The sequence below is a fragment of the Thamnophis elegans genome, chromosome 2 (assembly GCF_009769535.1).
Source record: "Thamnophis elegans isolate rThaEle1 chromosome 2, rThaEle1.pri, whole genome shotgun sequence".
NCBI classification, from domain to species: Eukaryota; Metazoa; Chordata; class Lepidosauria; order Squamata; family Colubridae; genus Thamnophis; species Thamnophis elegans.
The window spans coordinates 13,763,951-13,780,951 of record NC_045542.1 but is presented as its reverse complement, the minus strand read 5'-3'; the positions used below and the strand labels follow the sequence as shown (position 1 = coordinate 13,780,951).

Below are 17,001 nucleotides of genomic sequence, written 5' to 3'. Positions count from 1 at the left end.
AAAGTTGCTGCAGAAATATAATTTCTCCTTCCAAATATGAAATTATGTGTTTTTTAAAAAAAAACTCATAAAAACTAATTAAAAATACTTTCCCAGGTCTTTGTGTTTTCCCCCAAAAATGGCAAAAATATTATTTCTTAACAATTATGTCATATATCATTTACCATACAGATTTAGCTATAGTTCTTTTTTCCTCTTATCTCATCCGTTTAATTTCTTTTGCTATTTCTTACTCCTTTTCAAGCTTCATATTATTTGCTTATCCTGAAAGGGATGTGTATGTATATGCAGATGTATCTATGCATAAAAAATGGTCATATATTTGCTACCCAACCTTTAATTCCCAAAATGATTTCTGAAAGTTCTGTTATAGAAAGATTTTTATAAAAGATTGTTTACAGTACCAGAATTTTATAATTCTTGTATCTACAGTAGAAGGTAAACTAATAATCAAAGATTGCAAGAAGTCCTCTACCTAAAATCATTCATTCAATGACTATCAGGGTTACGGAGGTGCTGAACAAAGGGACTTATGATCTATTTCTGAAGTTACAACCATTGCAGTGCCCCTGAAGTCACATAATCGAAATTCAGGTGCTTGGCAACCTGCTTGCCCTTATGACCACAGTGGCGCTTCACTTACTCCTACCTCCCTGTCTCCCCACAATCTATGCCCTTTTTGCCTCCTAGACTCTGCAGCCTCCCACGGCTTCCAAGACTGGTGAAGTGGAGAGAAGGACAAAACATTCCGGTAGTGGTATGGAGAGAGGAAGATCCAAACCTTCTGGGAAAGTGGTAGAGCAGGAAGAAGGCTCAAGTCTTCCAAGAGAGTGAAATAGCAGGAAGAAGACCAATGTGCCAGTGGGGCTCCTGGCCCATTGCAGGTTTCTGCATGCCAGCAGGCACTGAGCCTCCCAGGGCCTTCCTCACCCCAAGGCACAACTGCAACAGGGGAGCTGAGATTTGATATTAAAACAATGCAGCCATCTCATCAATTCACCATTGCCTTGAGATCCCCAGGCCTTCTGCTTTTTAAGGGACCTCTGGAAGGATGTCAAGGAGGGTCTGTTTTATTTTGGAGGTGAGGGGTGATGATGTTCCACTGGGCAGCTGCCATGGTGAAAAAACTTCCAGTTTTCTGCAGGACGGTCTATCCTACCCAACTAGGTCGATTATCTGGAATCTTTAAGGAGAGCAATGCTCAAGATACTAAACTGCCCTAATGAATTAGACTGTCAATGGTTCCTGCATTTTTATTGTATGGTATTGTAAATGACATTGAATCCTTTGGGAAATTGATGGCACATAAATCATTGTTATGATTATATGAGCGTTCAAGTGCCCATGTGTCCATCTCACTGAACAACTGCATTCTCTCTACTATCAATAATAATGTAGGTGATGTTTTTAATTGTAGTTACTTTTAACATTTGGATTTATGATTGTTTTTATTGCAAGCCACCTAGAGTCCCTTTATTGTGAAATAGACAGCTATATAACTGTGAGAAACAAACCCTATTCAAACTGAAATATTGTCAGGTTTAACTACTCACCCCCACTCCATCCCGGACACATCAACTCAAATCACCCACTTAGGAAGAAACAACCCATGTGCAACAGGGAGTCTATTCCAATTCCTGCAGACAATCCAAAAGAATATTCAGTGGCATTAAAAAATCAAGAGGGATGCACACCCTCTACTCAAGGTCTGACAACATTATCAACTAGCATGATCAATACTGTTTCTCTCCTACATCCAGTCTGAAGAATATTCAGAAAACCCACTTCCTCAAGGTCCCTGCAGCTGAATCTCCACTTCTTTCTCCAATACACTGCCTAACAACTATTTGATCGTCATATTAACGGCTGTCCAAAGTAGCTGATTTGAGAGATGGGATCTTCAAAAGGTGCACCTCTTAGGTATTAGTCCCTTTTTCAATTAAGCATTACAGTAATCACTCCCAATTCTAGCAACATACAGTTCAACTTTCCTAGCTGCAAAAACAAGCTTCATTTAGCATAGATCAAGTTTACAGATAACAAGAGGCCTTTGTTCCAATTCTAGGTATTTACAAGTTCAAAAGAATCTGAGAATGTTCCTCTATTGGCCTCAACCTTTCACTAGACCCTTTCTACATGAAGTCAAACTAAGTGTGAATGTGGCAAACATGTCACAGCAATCTGCTGGAGGACCTCCTCACCTATTTTTTCCTAAAATATAATGTATAATCTTGAACACCATCACTGTATCTGAGTCCAAAGACACCTTATCATATTAAACTCCCAAAAGGTGAGCACATATCTGAGATTGGTTAGTGGCACTGTTTTCCTTCATTAGTGATCATTGTTTCAGTTCCTATACAGGTAATTCTTGACTTACCACCTTTCATTTAGTGACCATTCAAAGTTACAATGGCACTGGAAAAAAGTGACATGAACATTTTTCACACTTAACGACTGTTGCAGCATCCCTATGGGCATGTGATCAAAATTCAGATGCTTGGCAACTGACTCATATATATGACATTTGCAGTGCTCTGGGGTCACGTGATCACCTTTTGTGCCCTTCTGAGAAGCAAAGTCAACAGGAAAGCCAGATTTACTTAACAACCGGGGTTACTAACTGAACAATTGCAGTGATTCACTTAACAACTGTGGCAAAAAAAGGCTGTAAATAGGGCAAAACTCACCTAACAAATGTCACTTAGCAACAGAAATTTTGGGCTCAATTGTGGTCATAAGTCAAGGACTACCTGTAGTTCTTCAGCATTGTAGCCAGATTTTGTTTCCACTGCCTCTTTCTTGAAGTTATGCCTTATGGTTCCAGGAAAAGGCCTTGGTAATACTGCTCAGTCTTAAGAGTTTTGTCAAGGAGATTGGCATTGCACCAGCCTTGATTTTATTTAGCATGGGCCAAATTTCTTTTTCATTTTCCCTAAGTGCTTCTGATATGAATATTTCTTCCTGCTGGTTCTAACAATGTTCTTTCATTCTGTAAGCTCATTTGAACAGTGGGATATGTAAATAAACATAGTTTCTTAACCATGAGATCACAATTATAAATGCTTTTAAAACAGCTTCTACTCAATGTCAATCTATATACATATAATATGCAAATATTTTAGGTTTTTGCAATGTTTTATGATGCTAATATTTTTCTTTTGCCATTTTATAGTAAATTAATGGTGTTTGGTGTAATCTTACTACAGATATTTTAGGCTACGTTACTTTGAATGTTTTTTTATGTAATTTTATAGAACATTATAGCTAGCAAGATAAGAATACTACCGTATATACTCGAGTATAGGCCGACCCGAATATAAGCCGAGGCACCTAATTTTACCACAAAAAACTGGAAAAGTTATTGACTCGAGTATAAGCCTAGGGTGGGAAATGCAGCAGCTACCGGTAAATTTCAAAAATAAAAATAGATACCAATAATGTTTTTGAATATTTATTTCAAAGAAAAACAGTAAACTAGCGGTGTATTCAATGAAATACTTCACTCACCTCATGATGCTGATGTCCCGCTGTGATGATGATGTCCCGTGCAGCCGCGGGAGCGATGTCCCGCCTCCTATGACACACAGCACAGTGATTCCTATCATTGGATCACTGTACCAGAGGAGGTGGGACATCGCTATGTGGCTGCTTGCTATAACAAGGAGGAGGTGGGACATCGTTGCAGAGCGGCAGGAGGGGGAGGAAGGGGAATCGTAAGACAGCCCTGCATTACATTAGAACGTGAGGAGGGGGGATGGTGCGGTGCGCGCTGCGCGGCAAACTGACACAGAGGGAGGGGAAACTCACAGGGGCACTGGGCCATTCACGAGTGTCACCCAGCGGCATGGCCCCGCCCCTTTTTCTCCTCCATTTCGGGCAAATTTTTCACTGACTCGAGTATAAGCCGAGGCGGCTTTTTCAGCCCAAAAAGTGGGCTGAAAAACTAGGCTTATACTCGAGTATATACAGTAACTTAAAAAAATTAAAAAGTAGAAAGTGCAGAAAAGAGAAGAAAAAACTTAAAGAAAAATAGAAAAAAGGAAAAAAATAAGAATGCAGTTTTAAGGAAAGGAATACATCAATATATAATGGCAAGTACAAATAGACCTCAAGTTAGGACTACAGTTGGGACCAGAAGTTCCATTCCTAAGCAAGACAGTTGTTAAATGAGTTGTGCCCAATTTTATGACTTTTTTTACCAGAGTTGTTAAGTGAATCATGTAGTTGTAAAATAAATCCACCTCTCCCCATTGACAGCTGAGAAGGTCATAAGTTAGGATCACATCACCCTGGGATGCTGCAACTCCCATAAATACATACCAGTTGCCAAGTACCAAAATTTTGATTAAGTGATCATGGATATGCTGCAATAGTACAGTTGTAAGTTACTTCTTTTCAATGTCATTGTAACTAAACAATCATTAAACAAAAGGTTGTATTTTGAGAACAACCTGTATAAACAATTTCAGTAAGTTATCATCTTCTCTTAAAATACAACAAATATATCATCTCTTATCTTTACAGCTTTTAAAGTTGTACAAATCTTTAAAGCCTCATAATTCAATCCTGGTCAGCAAAAGTCCAGAGGTAACAACATATCTATTTTAACCTTCATGAAGTAAACCAATTTTATATTCCTTACTATTACTTTTAACAAGCTTGATCTTTTTTTTTTACATTTCTCCTCTTTACTTTGAACAATCTTGATCCTTAATCCCCTCAAATAATCTCTTAGATTTTGATTTCTTCTCTTATTATCTTTGTCCCTTTTCACAAAATTCTTCAACAATTTAACAAATCATTTTTGTAAATCCAATATAAGACAGTTATCCCGGTCATTCTTTCGGTTTGTTAAGACATTAGTGGTTTCATTTGTATATCTCCTTCCATATCATCGCATAGCCCATCATTTTTAAATCAACCTTCAAATCAAATATTCTTTTATATTAGTAGGACAAATTTAAGTGTTTTCTCCTTTAATTGTAACACTTAGTTCCTTTAGTTCTTTCAAGTGTCGATCTTCAAAACCTCATCTTAGACAGTCTTATTTTCTTTTGACCCCGCCGAAATAAGCACTTGGCTTTATTTTGGGGGAGATCTTATTATTTTTGAGGTGCAGGAGGCAGTGAGCGTGGTTACCTCATGGCTGCTGCTATGTTGGGGAGGGCTTCTTTTCAGGGGAGGGCTTATTTAGCACATACACTCAAAAGCCCAATTGGGCTTATTATCCCTTATTTTCAGGGAAACAGGGCACATTAAAGTATTCAAAATAACAGGATTTTCCCATGGGAAGGATTCTTATAATTAGTTTCAAAATCTTATTTCAAAACCATTTAGACCAATAGTCCATTTGTAACTTCCTAAAATCAATCTTCTTTTTGTTATTTATTAAAGAAAAGATTTTAAGTTCTTATATTTGTAATTAAAACTTCTTTCACTAAGGATTGAAGGAAATTCAATCTTAATTTGCAATTAAACCTTAGTAAAAGTTGCACTTCTGGTTAATATCTGAAAAGCAGTTAACAAGCAATTTCCAAAGGTGATTAAGGAAGAAAATATGCAAACCCAAAGTCCTTTGAAAAGGCAGAGACCACGGTTTGAGCAAAGACGGTGATCTCTTGTCTCCCTGAGCTCTAAACTCACTCAAAACTGCTGTCTGGCAGTCTCCTCATGAGAAACAACTGTCTGGAGCACATGTGTGTGAGTACAAATCCACTCTTTCTCCAGAGAAGAATCCCCAAAAGCCAATCCCTTTGATGGATCTTCGTTCCACCATGGTCCTCCGTTTTCAGTGGCGCCATCTTCAGTTTACCAACTCTTTTCTGGAAGTCCAACAGAAATCCATTCTTCAGTCACAAACTTCTTGAATGCTAAAGGGAATCATACTTTGAATCTGAAGGGGAAAAGATGTTCTAGTATGCACAGAAGCTTTCGTGTAATATGCGTTTGCAATTCCTTGAAGCATTCCAATTTTTTTAAGTTCACATGACCTCCCTTTACAGCTGCAGAATGATCCTGACTAAAGATCTATGAAGTTGATGCTCTGAAGAATTCTTTTGCCTTCAAATCCAAATTGCTTCACAGCCCTATTCATTCATTTTCAGAAATATACAATATGAAGTTTAATTTTTAAATAGATCTCTGCATTTTTCACATATATTGTTCACAATGATTTTTAAAAAATCATGAAAACATTCCTAGATTGGATTTCTCATAGCCTGCAACTATTATAAGCTTTCCCTTTTCTTAATTGTTTCAATATACCTAACCTCACCTCACCAAACACTCATAGTCGAAAATATTTTTGACTGAAAATCTTCCTTATTTTTTATTTCACCTTTTACAGTACTGCTCTCACCTATCTCATATTCAAAATCTTTCCCTTCCCAGAATCTCTCCTCACTGAACTTCTTCGCCTTCACTCTTTAAAGGAAAATATTTAATTGCTTGACGCTACAGTATTTTTATGAAAACCACCCAAAGGGTTGCAAAGGTCTCTCATTTCCATATGCTGCTGTTAAATATATGTTTATAAAATATTGGTTGATTTTTCTTTTTCAAGACAAGCTGAATTCTTAGGAAGTACATGGACACAGTCATTAGGGATTTTTTTTGGAAACAAAATAGAAGTGGTTTTGTCCATACCTTCTAGAACATTTTTTTCAATATAGCAGTCTAGCCTACAGTTCTGAGACTTCCTAATAATCTCCTATTCAAATATTAATCCAGCCTGATGCCGCTTATCTTTTCAAGATTAACCAGAAGCGTTTTAAAAAAAACATCAGTTTCAAATATTTAACAATCAACAAAATATGCACAAACGTCTGTTCACATTAATGCCCCCACTTCATCAGGATAGCAGCCCAGTGAATATATGAAAGATAGCTGTTTCTGACTGCTTAATTTCAGAAGGTCAGATACAAAACTTTGGCATGACTATAAAAGTTTAATTCCAACCAAGTGCAATTTCAAAATGGAATCACTTCCACAAGGAATGTAATACTTTTGCACAAAAGCAGCTGCTAAAAAACACATCCACTAAGGCTCACATTGTCAGCAAACAAAAACAGCCGTAATATTAAGGGAAGAACAGAGCTACCAACTACCTTGTGCAAATGTATTACAGGACAGCATAAAACTCAAGTTTCTGACTGTGGAGAGTAACAAGCAGGATTCTGGTTTTAGGTCTAAACAGTCCTCAGAAATTAGCAACAGGTATTGTGAAATACTATAATACAAAATTATTCTACACTGCTCTAGAGTCTAGAGTTGAATACTGAGAGTTGTAGCAAATTGTCAGACCACATTACATACAATGTGTATATGGCATTTCGTGTAGTTGTATCCAGGACTGCAGATTTCAAGGCTAATATGACAATGTTTGGACAAATCAAATGAAAATATTGTTAACGTGACTAAGAATAGATTTCATGACATTCCGTGATTATTTTCTTGGGGGACAGGAGCCTTCGCTCCTAAGTGAAGTAACATCTCAAGTTCCAGGACTTGAGGAATGTGTCTTGATGTTCTGCTGCACAAATACCACCCTGACTCATGCTGCACCTTCAGCCAATTCTTTCAGCATTATGTCATGCACAGCAAACCACAGGAATGTAGGAACTGACATGTGAAAGAACAGAGGAAAAGAAGGGAAAACACTAATTCAGGAACAAGAAAGGCAACTTTCTGGAGGCATACTAAAAGTGTAATTTGCATGCAATACTGTATTTGGAAATTACTTTGCTGTAGAGCAAAGGATAGAACTGTGATGGCAAACCTATGGCACGCATGCCGGAAGTGGCATGCAGAGCCATGTCACCTGGCACGCACGGTGTCGCTCATTCCTTTTCCGGGCTTCTGGTGCGCATGCGCGCATGCCGACCAGCTAGCCTTTGTACAAGCAGCTGTGCCAGAAACTGAAAGAGCTGGTCTTCCATTTTCCTGCAAGAGCATGTGCGCCAGCCAGCTGATTGTCACATGCCCATGTGTGCAAGTAACACATACGCATGCCAAAAACCAGAAGTTCATTTTCGGCCGCGCGCATGCACCCTCGGTAGCTCCTCTTCCTTTGGCACTCAGTGCCAAAAAGGTTTGCCATCATTGGGATAGTGTATTATTTCACTTTTAGGTGACACAGTTACAGATTAATACCAAATAAATTATAATTTTAGTGTACCTTAGAAGTGTTAGTTTCTATATGAATTAATTTACACATAACATGCTTCACACTATATACATTGAGTTTGTTGCTTGTGTTTCAACAGCTACCTTGTGTATGTGTCAGAGTTGGAAAATAGATAAATTAAATATGCTATTTTTGCAAGCATCTGTATTAAAGGCTTTAAACTATGTAAAACTACTTGTAAAAAAGAAAACGTTCCTTTTAGCTGAAGCAATTTGTGCAAGTAAAAAGGACTAGAACTCCATGTTACTTTCTACAGATTTTAGATATATGAATGCTGAAAAAATCCCATTGAACTGATAGATACTATCAGATCACTGTGCTGAATTTAGTAGAGCTTTTTTTTTGAGCAAATACAGCAAAACGTTGAGCTGGAAATTGATATAAGAAATATATATTCGCAAGAATTATGACTAAACCTGGATCTCCTTAGTGTTCCCTTGTCTAAATCTAGTTTAAGATCACTCCATCACTGAAATAGTATGGAAACCTTTTTTAAAATAATTTTGTTATAAAAATAATCATTACAGGCTAGTACATACTTCAGGAGTATTCTTTCAATCTGTGTACCAATATAACGCCTGCATCAAAGCTACAATTCAGAATATTACTTGGATTATCAACTATTCTATAGAATAATAGAATATTTAATATTCATAAAATATTACTCTTATTGAAATGAAATCACGTCGTTAGTCAGTAGCAGAATAACAAGAGTGCTAATTCACATTTCTGTGGTGTTTCTACATCACGCAAGTTACATCCCATAATTAATTTCAATCATATGAAAAACACAAAGAGATAACCATGCCCTCTTAAAAGAGGATGCATTTCTCAAATGGAATTTTAAAACAGCATCTTACTCTTCCTAAGGTTTTCAAAAATAGTTTCAGTTTTGAACCAGATTTTATTTAGTTCATGCTTTTTATTATACATCTCCACAAATATCACAGGGGAGGGGGGGCATAGATAATGTCTAGTGATTCAGCATAGATCATTCCTGCAATTTTTACTATTGTCTACTCTCTAATATTTTCAATATTTTGATTAATTTAGGGTGAAGTATACACAGTGATTTACTAGAAATCTGAGAATATATCACACTGAATATAGAGTAGTTATTACCCTAGCATAATACTAGAACAAATATGCTACATACATCTCAACCTCATGCAAATCTAAGCATTCATAAATTCATGAAACATGCTTCCAAACAGGATTTCAGTAGGATTGAATTTAACTAATTTGATCCCAGATTTGCAGGTAATTTGTAGGCAACTATTTTTAAAAAAAATCTCCCAATTAATATGCTAATGTAAGTAGTTCTGCAAGAATGATACAGAGGCAAGTCTTTTACTTCTCTTTGTATACATCCACTCTCTATGTATTTACCACTCCAGCATCTCTAAGGAGAAGCAGATACAATGAAGAAGAAAAAATTCCCAGACTCCATAGAAACCTAAGAAACATCAAAAGGCATTAACCTATTTTCTTCTCTAGTCTATCTTCAAGATTTCAAGATGCTATTTGTCAACTGCAGCGCACACTTTCAAAGAAATAATTATTACCTTTTTCCTATCTATAAAAATATCTCCTGCCGGCTTACCTTAAAAAATTAATATTGTTTACTGCAAGCTACTAGGAAAGCATTTCACACATCAGATCCAGACTACATTATTTCGTTCTACAAGTCAGAAATCTAATGGCAAAAACAGAGTAGAGTTCTGCATCCTATACTATATGTATTAAATCCTCAGCCAGAAAAATGGATTCAAGATATAGACAGTTATACAATTGACTGTAAAAGGTACTATCCAATGAAAATGTTCCACTAAAAGGAGCTTACAAGATAGAAAATATTACTATGGTTTAACAATATGCTCATTTTGTGAGGAATAAGCATGAGCTTGGTATTACTGTCAAATTGCAAGTGGACAAATGATGCAGCAAAAAAAATTGACTCTTTACATATTTATTAGGGGAAGAAAAGGAAAAAAACTTCCAATTAATTAATTTTATTTATTCATTCATTCATTCATTCATTCATTTAATTTGTATGGCTGCCCATCTCAGACAAATTACTCCGGGCGATGAACAATCATAAAGACAATTAATAGTACAAAAATAAATATATATGGCAACCAAGAAAAAATATCCTCATAGATGTCAACATAACCAGGAAATAGGGTATTTCACACACACAGGCATCCAGCCTGGGTATATATCCAGATCTCAAGGGCTTAAGAAAGACCAATAGGATCCGGGTCATCCTAATCTCTGAATGGACAATTTTTTAGAGATCAAGGGATACCACAGAGGATGCATGTTTCCTGGTCTCTGCCAGTTGAGATTCCTTGGCTGACCATCCCGTAACAAGTCCAACCTGCCAAACCAATTTGGATGCATAGAAACAATTGGGAGAAGATGGGCCCTCAGTCCCAAACCATGAAGGGCTTTAAAGGTTACAGCCAACATCTTGAATTGCACCCAGAAACACACAGGCAACTAGTGCAGCTCATGCAGCAATGGTTTTAATGTGTGTTAAATATCCAAAATCATTTATTGTACTACCTGTGCAGCTGCATTTTGCATCAGTTGAAGCTTCCAAATGCTTTTCAAGGGCAGCCCAATAGAGAACACATTGCAGTAATCCAGATGAGAGGACAGGATGACCTGAATGACTGTAAGCAATTTTCACAGCTAAAGGAAACTGCCAAAGTCTGCCCATGTTAAATCATGTATAATATGGTTCCCTCATCTTGCAACGACTCATAGTTACAATCCCATCATTCAAAGTGTTTTAGGTAACTGTAGTTGAGTTTGTAACTGAGCTAAACAACCACTTTACCAATCACCAAAATACAGTTTATTAATCTATCTAGCCTAAAACTACTGATAGTCACAGGTAATCTTTGCAAAGATACTTTATGCAGCTATTTGGAGATGCTAGATGGTGAACTAAAGAATGTCTGCATAGACAATAGTTAAGAATAATGCCAAGCAAACCAGGTAGAGAATATGTTGCTTGTAGTTCCAAAATTAGCATATGTAGGCAAGTTAATTAAAATATTTGGGGATAGTAATTTTATAATCTATTTAGCTCCACAAAATATTAGTAAATCAATCTGGATATGACATAGCTTTTAATCAAAACACACTGCCACTCTTTTCTGGGTCAGTCACCATTCAGGCAGAATGCTAAACCAGTTACTTAAATAAAAAGAATAAAGCAAAAGCCTTACACGCTCATTCTTTACTTTTATCTCTGAAACTGTAACCATAACAGAAAAATAAAATTATATATTGAATTTAAACTCATTGTACATGGAAATAAATTCTACCAAAGTAAATAGATACAGCCAATAATATTTAGACTAAACACTTCTAAGGTCAAACAAAATTAAATATATTCAAATAAGAAAAGATAAAGATCTATTTTAATTGTTTTGTATTGTCAGTGATATATAGCACTAACTAAAAAAAGTTTCCTCAAGAAATGACCATTCAACAAGTTGGCCAGTGTGACAGCTATCTGTTCATGTTTTCAGTCTGGCCAAAGTATATGTAATTGTGGAGCCATCCTACCCTCACAATTTTCCTGAAGGCATAGAAAACAAAACTGAATTGCCTTTGAAGCTGTGTCAGATCCTATAGCAGAAAGTAATGAAGCAAATCCTCAAACAAGTATAACAACAAAAACCTTTATTATCCTTATAAGAGGCAATCTGTATAGCTGTTTGGATTGTATTTCAAATGTTCAGCTCAGTCTTCAGATTAACTTCCATTCCCATTACTTCCCTATTTCTTGCCGATTTATTCTTGGTTATTACATTATTTTATTAGTAGTTATTGTTATTTATTATTTTGTATGGTGTAACAAAATGCTGCATAGTGCTCTGGTATATATTTTGATACAAATTTTATTTGTTTCTGTGGATTCCATGCATTATACTGCAGTTTATTAATAGTGCATAACTGTGACTGCCTCAACTCTACTGATCACATATTGACACGAAAACAAAATTATCCTACCACAATTTTTCTCTTACCATCAAAGCCACAGTATTCTAATACTTCTGCATAAAAGGAGGTTAGACAATTACTCTTTTCATTTTAGACATAAATCCTTCCTAAATAAAGAGTATACAGGCATGATTATTTTTTCTCTTGAGTTCGTTGGTCAAACCCCATGCTAATTCACAACATGCTAATTCACAATTGGCATAACCACAGTTGGCTGAAGTTGGTTTCTTGTGCTAAGCTATAAATCGTGTTTTCAAACATAATAAGAGTTCTCACAATAAGCCACAATGCAGTTTGATTTTAGCAGACAATTTCATAAACACAGTCTGGTATTATAAAAGCCCATTAAGATTGCAGGAGCCTTTTACTTAGGAAGTCACCAAATCTGAATAAGTGTCACCAAATCAAACTAACCAGTATTCCAAGACTCAGGACTAAAATCTCTGAGGCTTTTTTTGTATTACCCATATTAGTGCTGCACATCATCCACTTGTCAAAGATGCCTTAAACCGACCGTCCACAGCCAGGTACCATTGGTTTAAAACGTCCAATGCTTCTCAAGCTTTTGTCTCCTCTTTCTTTTACCAACCAAAGCTAAAGTTTCAGATGTGCCCAGTTGCTGCTTGCTCTGACCCTGGCCTACTAAACCTGTCTCAAATCTCTATAAATTCTAATATGTATATATCACAACAGATATCGTGATCTTCGAAGATCCAACATTCCTTGCTACTCCTAAGCTCCCAGCTCAACTGTGGCAGGCCAAAAAGCGTGTTACTTCAAACTAAAAGGGCAGGGGGGGGGGCACCGCTCCCCCCCACCCCACCCCCCACACGTAGGCAATCTCGCTTCAGGATCTCTCTTCCCCGCCCTGCCCCGCCCACTTCTATGCCCGGAGCCAGAACGTATCCAGGTATTTCTCACCTGGCCTGTGCTTCGTCCAGGCTCTGATCGGTGATGGCCATAATCTGCTGCAAGATGTCACCCGTGTCCTGAAGTCCGGGGGCTCCCTGGGGCTGGGGTGGGCCTGGAGGCGCTTGAAGTCTGTGGGGCGAGGGATCTCCGGCGGCCCCAGGAGGAGGAGCGAGACCCGCCAGCAGCCGGGATGCCTCTTCCATGGCCGAGGCGGGGGAGTGGGGGATACGGGCAATAGAGGGAGGGAGCCGCCTCGGGCGCGGCGGGAGGGGGACTCCGGGAGCTGCTCGAGCCCCTCCGTCGCTTTCACCCCCCCCCCCCTCAACGTATACACACACACAAACACACAGACATACACACGGACTGACACAGAACAGGCCCCACGGCTCCTCACTCGCGCCCGCTCCGCCCCCGGCCCCCTCCGCGCGACGGGGCTCCGCCTTCTCAACTGTCGCCCGGCGCAGCGGCCCAGCTCCTGGAGCTGCCCGCCCCCTTCCGGGACAAAGCCAGTCTCTCGGCGGCTTCTACACAATTGCCGCCTCCGGGAAAAGGGGGCGGGGCTAAGGGTGGTTAACTCCCAGCTCGAGCCGAGTTCAGCCCCCACCCCCCCACCCCCTAGCGCGCGTGCCCACCCGCCGTCCCGCCTGCCTTCCTAAGCTGCGTCCCGCTTTGAAAGCGAGAAAGCGGGGCGGGGGGGGGGGTGAGGGGGGCAGGGGCCGTTGTGTGGCGTTCTCAGCCTCAACCGTCACAATCCACACACACACACACACCCCAGGTTCCAAAGTTGAGCCTTTCCACCCCCTCGCATTCAAGAATTGATGTTTTTGTCTGGGTTACAGTTTCTTGTGCCAGGGCCAGCCTAACGACTTTAGTCACCGGACACCGAAGCCTGGTGCCTCGGCACCTATGAGAGAATGAAACGGTTTTCCAACCGCTGCTTCCCGCGTCACGGCCAGCATTGTTACCTCAAGGGCTGACCCTTGACTTAGACGGCTTCGGCTTCAGCTACCCCCTCAAGGAAAGAGTCGCTTCCCGGCTACTCCTAGTAAAACACTCGGCTGAAGCCGCGGACTCGACTTTTTTCCTCCGACCCGATTTCATCTCCCAAGCAGGTTTTCCATTACCTTTCGAGAGCAGTTCAGCGATTCTCTTTGATAATATAACGACAAATGAACGTAACGTAATTAAAAACTGGGAGAAAAGTGGAGGGCAAAATAGAAGGGAGAAAAAAAAGAGCAAATTCCGAAGCCGAACGTGTTTTTTTAATATAACGAACACGCAAACTTGTAGGTAAAGACTTTTTCTCTTAAAAGAAGCCCTTAGGGGTATTTTAAATATATAAATCAACAGTATCATTAAGATGAAGCTTGAAAAACACTGGCACCGAGGAAAGCAATGTTTTAGAAACACTAATATGGTATCATTATGCATAACCAACTAGCTGCTTGCTCCTAAAATAGGTTTTGGTACATTGAACAAGTTATTAAACTCTTGCCAATTAACCTAAAAAACGTGGAGACATTTTGGCAGCATATTATGCTTAAACTCAGAACTAAATTTTGAATCCAGATCTTTTTATGAGTGCAGTATGTACTTTTGTTCTACTAACCGTTCAAAAAGTGATGTATCTATGAAAAATCTATAACTAGATACATTTTTCATAAAGAACTAGACAAATAATATTAGAAAAAACATGTACAGAAAGAAAATAGATCTGGCACATTATTATAGTAGTTATTTGCTTATATAGTCTTCAGTTTCTTATGGTAAAGGGTCACTTGAGTGTAGTTTTTTTTATTTGACAACAATGTGGAATTGAGTTATTTTCTTTCAGGATTTTTAAAATTCTTTTAATGTGATTCCCCCCCCTTTTGTTAAAAGTCCTGATACATTGTATTTTAATACAGTGAAGTTTATATGACCATTCAAGGTTATAGTACTGACATTTTATTATTTAAATAAAGTCTTGAAAATACAGGGGAGAAAAAATAAGATATTCTATCAAAATTAGTTGCAATTTAGGATATCAATATTTCAAGCATTAAAATTGTAATATTATTTAGCTTTTTTTATTTAAAGTTAAGTGAAGTTCAGCTTCTCAGTATAGCCAAAAATCCTGCTGCTTCCTGGTGGTCTTTCATCAAAGTACTAATTAGGACTAACTTTTGTTCAGCTTTTTCCAAGATAAGCTAAGGCTACACTGGTACCTTCTCAAATTGTACTTCTATTATATATTATACTACTGCTAATGACAGTTATTAATGTAGTATAGTGGTCAGGTTTCTGGACAAAGATCAGCTATGGAATTATGACTTTTGGCCTGTTATTTTCTTTGAGACCAATTTGTGCCATTAACAGGCTTGCAGCAGACTTCAAATTGGGGACAATAGGAAGGACATACTAAAGGACAGCACCACATTTAAAGGAACAAGAAAATTCAAGAGAGTAGGGGATCTCAGTTTCATTCCTGGCTGCATCCTACTTTCACAGGGTAGTTATTGGGATAAAATTAGAGGAGGAAATATTACAAATGTCAGTGAACTCCAGAAAATAAAATGACTAAATCTAACTATTATAACTAGGATCTCCAGATTTCCTATGGTTATTATTACATACAAGAAACAATCAGGAAAGGATGTGACCCTTAGTGTCTTGATCTGTTCATAACTGATGCATGAGGAGACAAGCACTAAATATACTCATTTTAACTACTACGTTTATAATTCTTGTTTTATTTGAAAGTTGGTCTTTTTTATAGTTTACCTACAAAGTGGAACTAGTAAAATAAAATGTGATGTCTTCTTAGTGATCCAGTCAAAATACTGTGTCCTCATTCCATTTGTCTCCCTTTAACTTTAGATTTTTTCCCCCCAACAATCAATATTCCACTTTGGAATCCTTTGCTCTTTTTTTCTATCATATTTTTGTACTGAATTAAGACCAGCCTGCTAATACATCTTTTTCATTTTCATACCAACATTCCCAAAGGATTCCCAAAATCACTTATATAGGACAGTATTATCATTATGGGCATCCACCCTGTCAAGCTAATCAACTAAAAGACACACATAACACACAAGGAAGGATCTGAGGGGTGGGGGTGGGGGGAGTTGCAAGACACTCAGTTTTAGATTAGAGGCAGATGACAAACTAGATTACATACTACAAGTAGTCCTCAAATTACAACATTTGTTTAGTGACCATTCAAAGTTACAATAGCATTGAAAAAAGCAATTTATGGCTGTTTTTCACATTTATGAACATTGCAGTATCTTCATGGTCATGTGATCAAAATTCAGATGCTTGGCAACTGGCATGTATTTATGATGGTTGCAGTGTCATAAGATCATGTGATCATCTTTTGCAAACTTCTGACAAGCAAAATCAATGGGGAAGCCCGATTCATTTAAAGTGTTATTAACTTAATAACTGCAGTGATTCACTTAACAACTGTGGCAGAAAAGGTTGTGAAATGGAGCAACTGTCAACAACTCTCTTGCTTAACAACAGAAATTTTGGCTCAATTGTGGTCATAAATTCAGGACTACCTGTAGTCAATCATATTTAGCAGATTGTATGAATCCACCCCATGTAACTTGTTCATTATTCAGTGTGGTATGAAGATTTTTAAAAACTACGGTTAAATTAATCACGTTACTGAGTTATCTTTGAAAATTACATGAAACTTCAAATGATACGAAATGTAGCAAATACAAGTTATCATAAGTACATAGCACCAGTTCTGTGAGCTCTATACTGACTCTCAATACATTTCTGGATGCAGTTAAAATCTTATTTTAATATATAAAGTCAAATGAAGCTGATCTCTCTTGATATGTTTTCATATTGGTCCAGTGAAGTGATGGCCTCTGTCCTATAGA

General features: G+C 37.9%; 1 protein-coding gene across 1 annotated transcript in view; it reads right to left on the bottom strand.

Annotated features, from left to right (window-relative positions):
* Window positions 1-13,575, bottom strand: part of PBX4 (PBX homeobox 4) — a 41,808-nt gene extending 28,233 nt beyond the window's left edge. The window contains exon 1 of the mRNA XM_032211071.1: window positions 13,130-13,575. Coding sequence (XP_032066962.1) covers window positions 13,130-13,323 — 194 coding nt within the window. The 5' untranslated portion in view covers window positions 13,324-13,575. The remainder of the gene's footprint in view (window positions 1-13,129) is intronic.
* Between the last annotated feature and the right edge of the window lie 3,426 nt (window positions 13,576-17,001).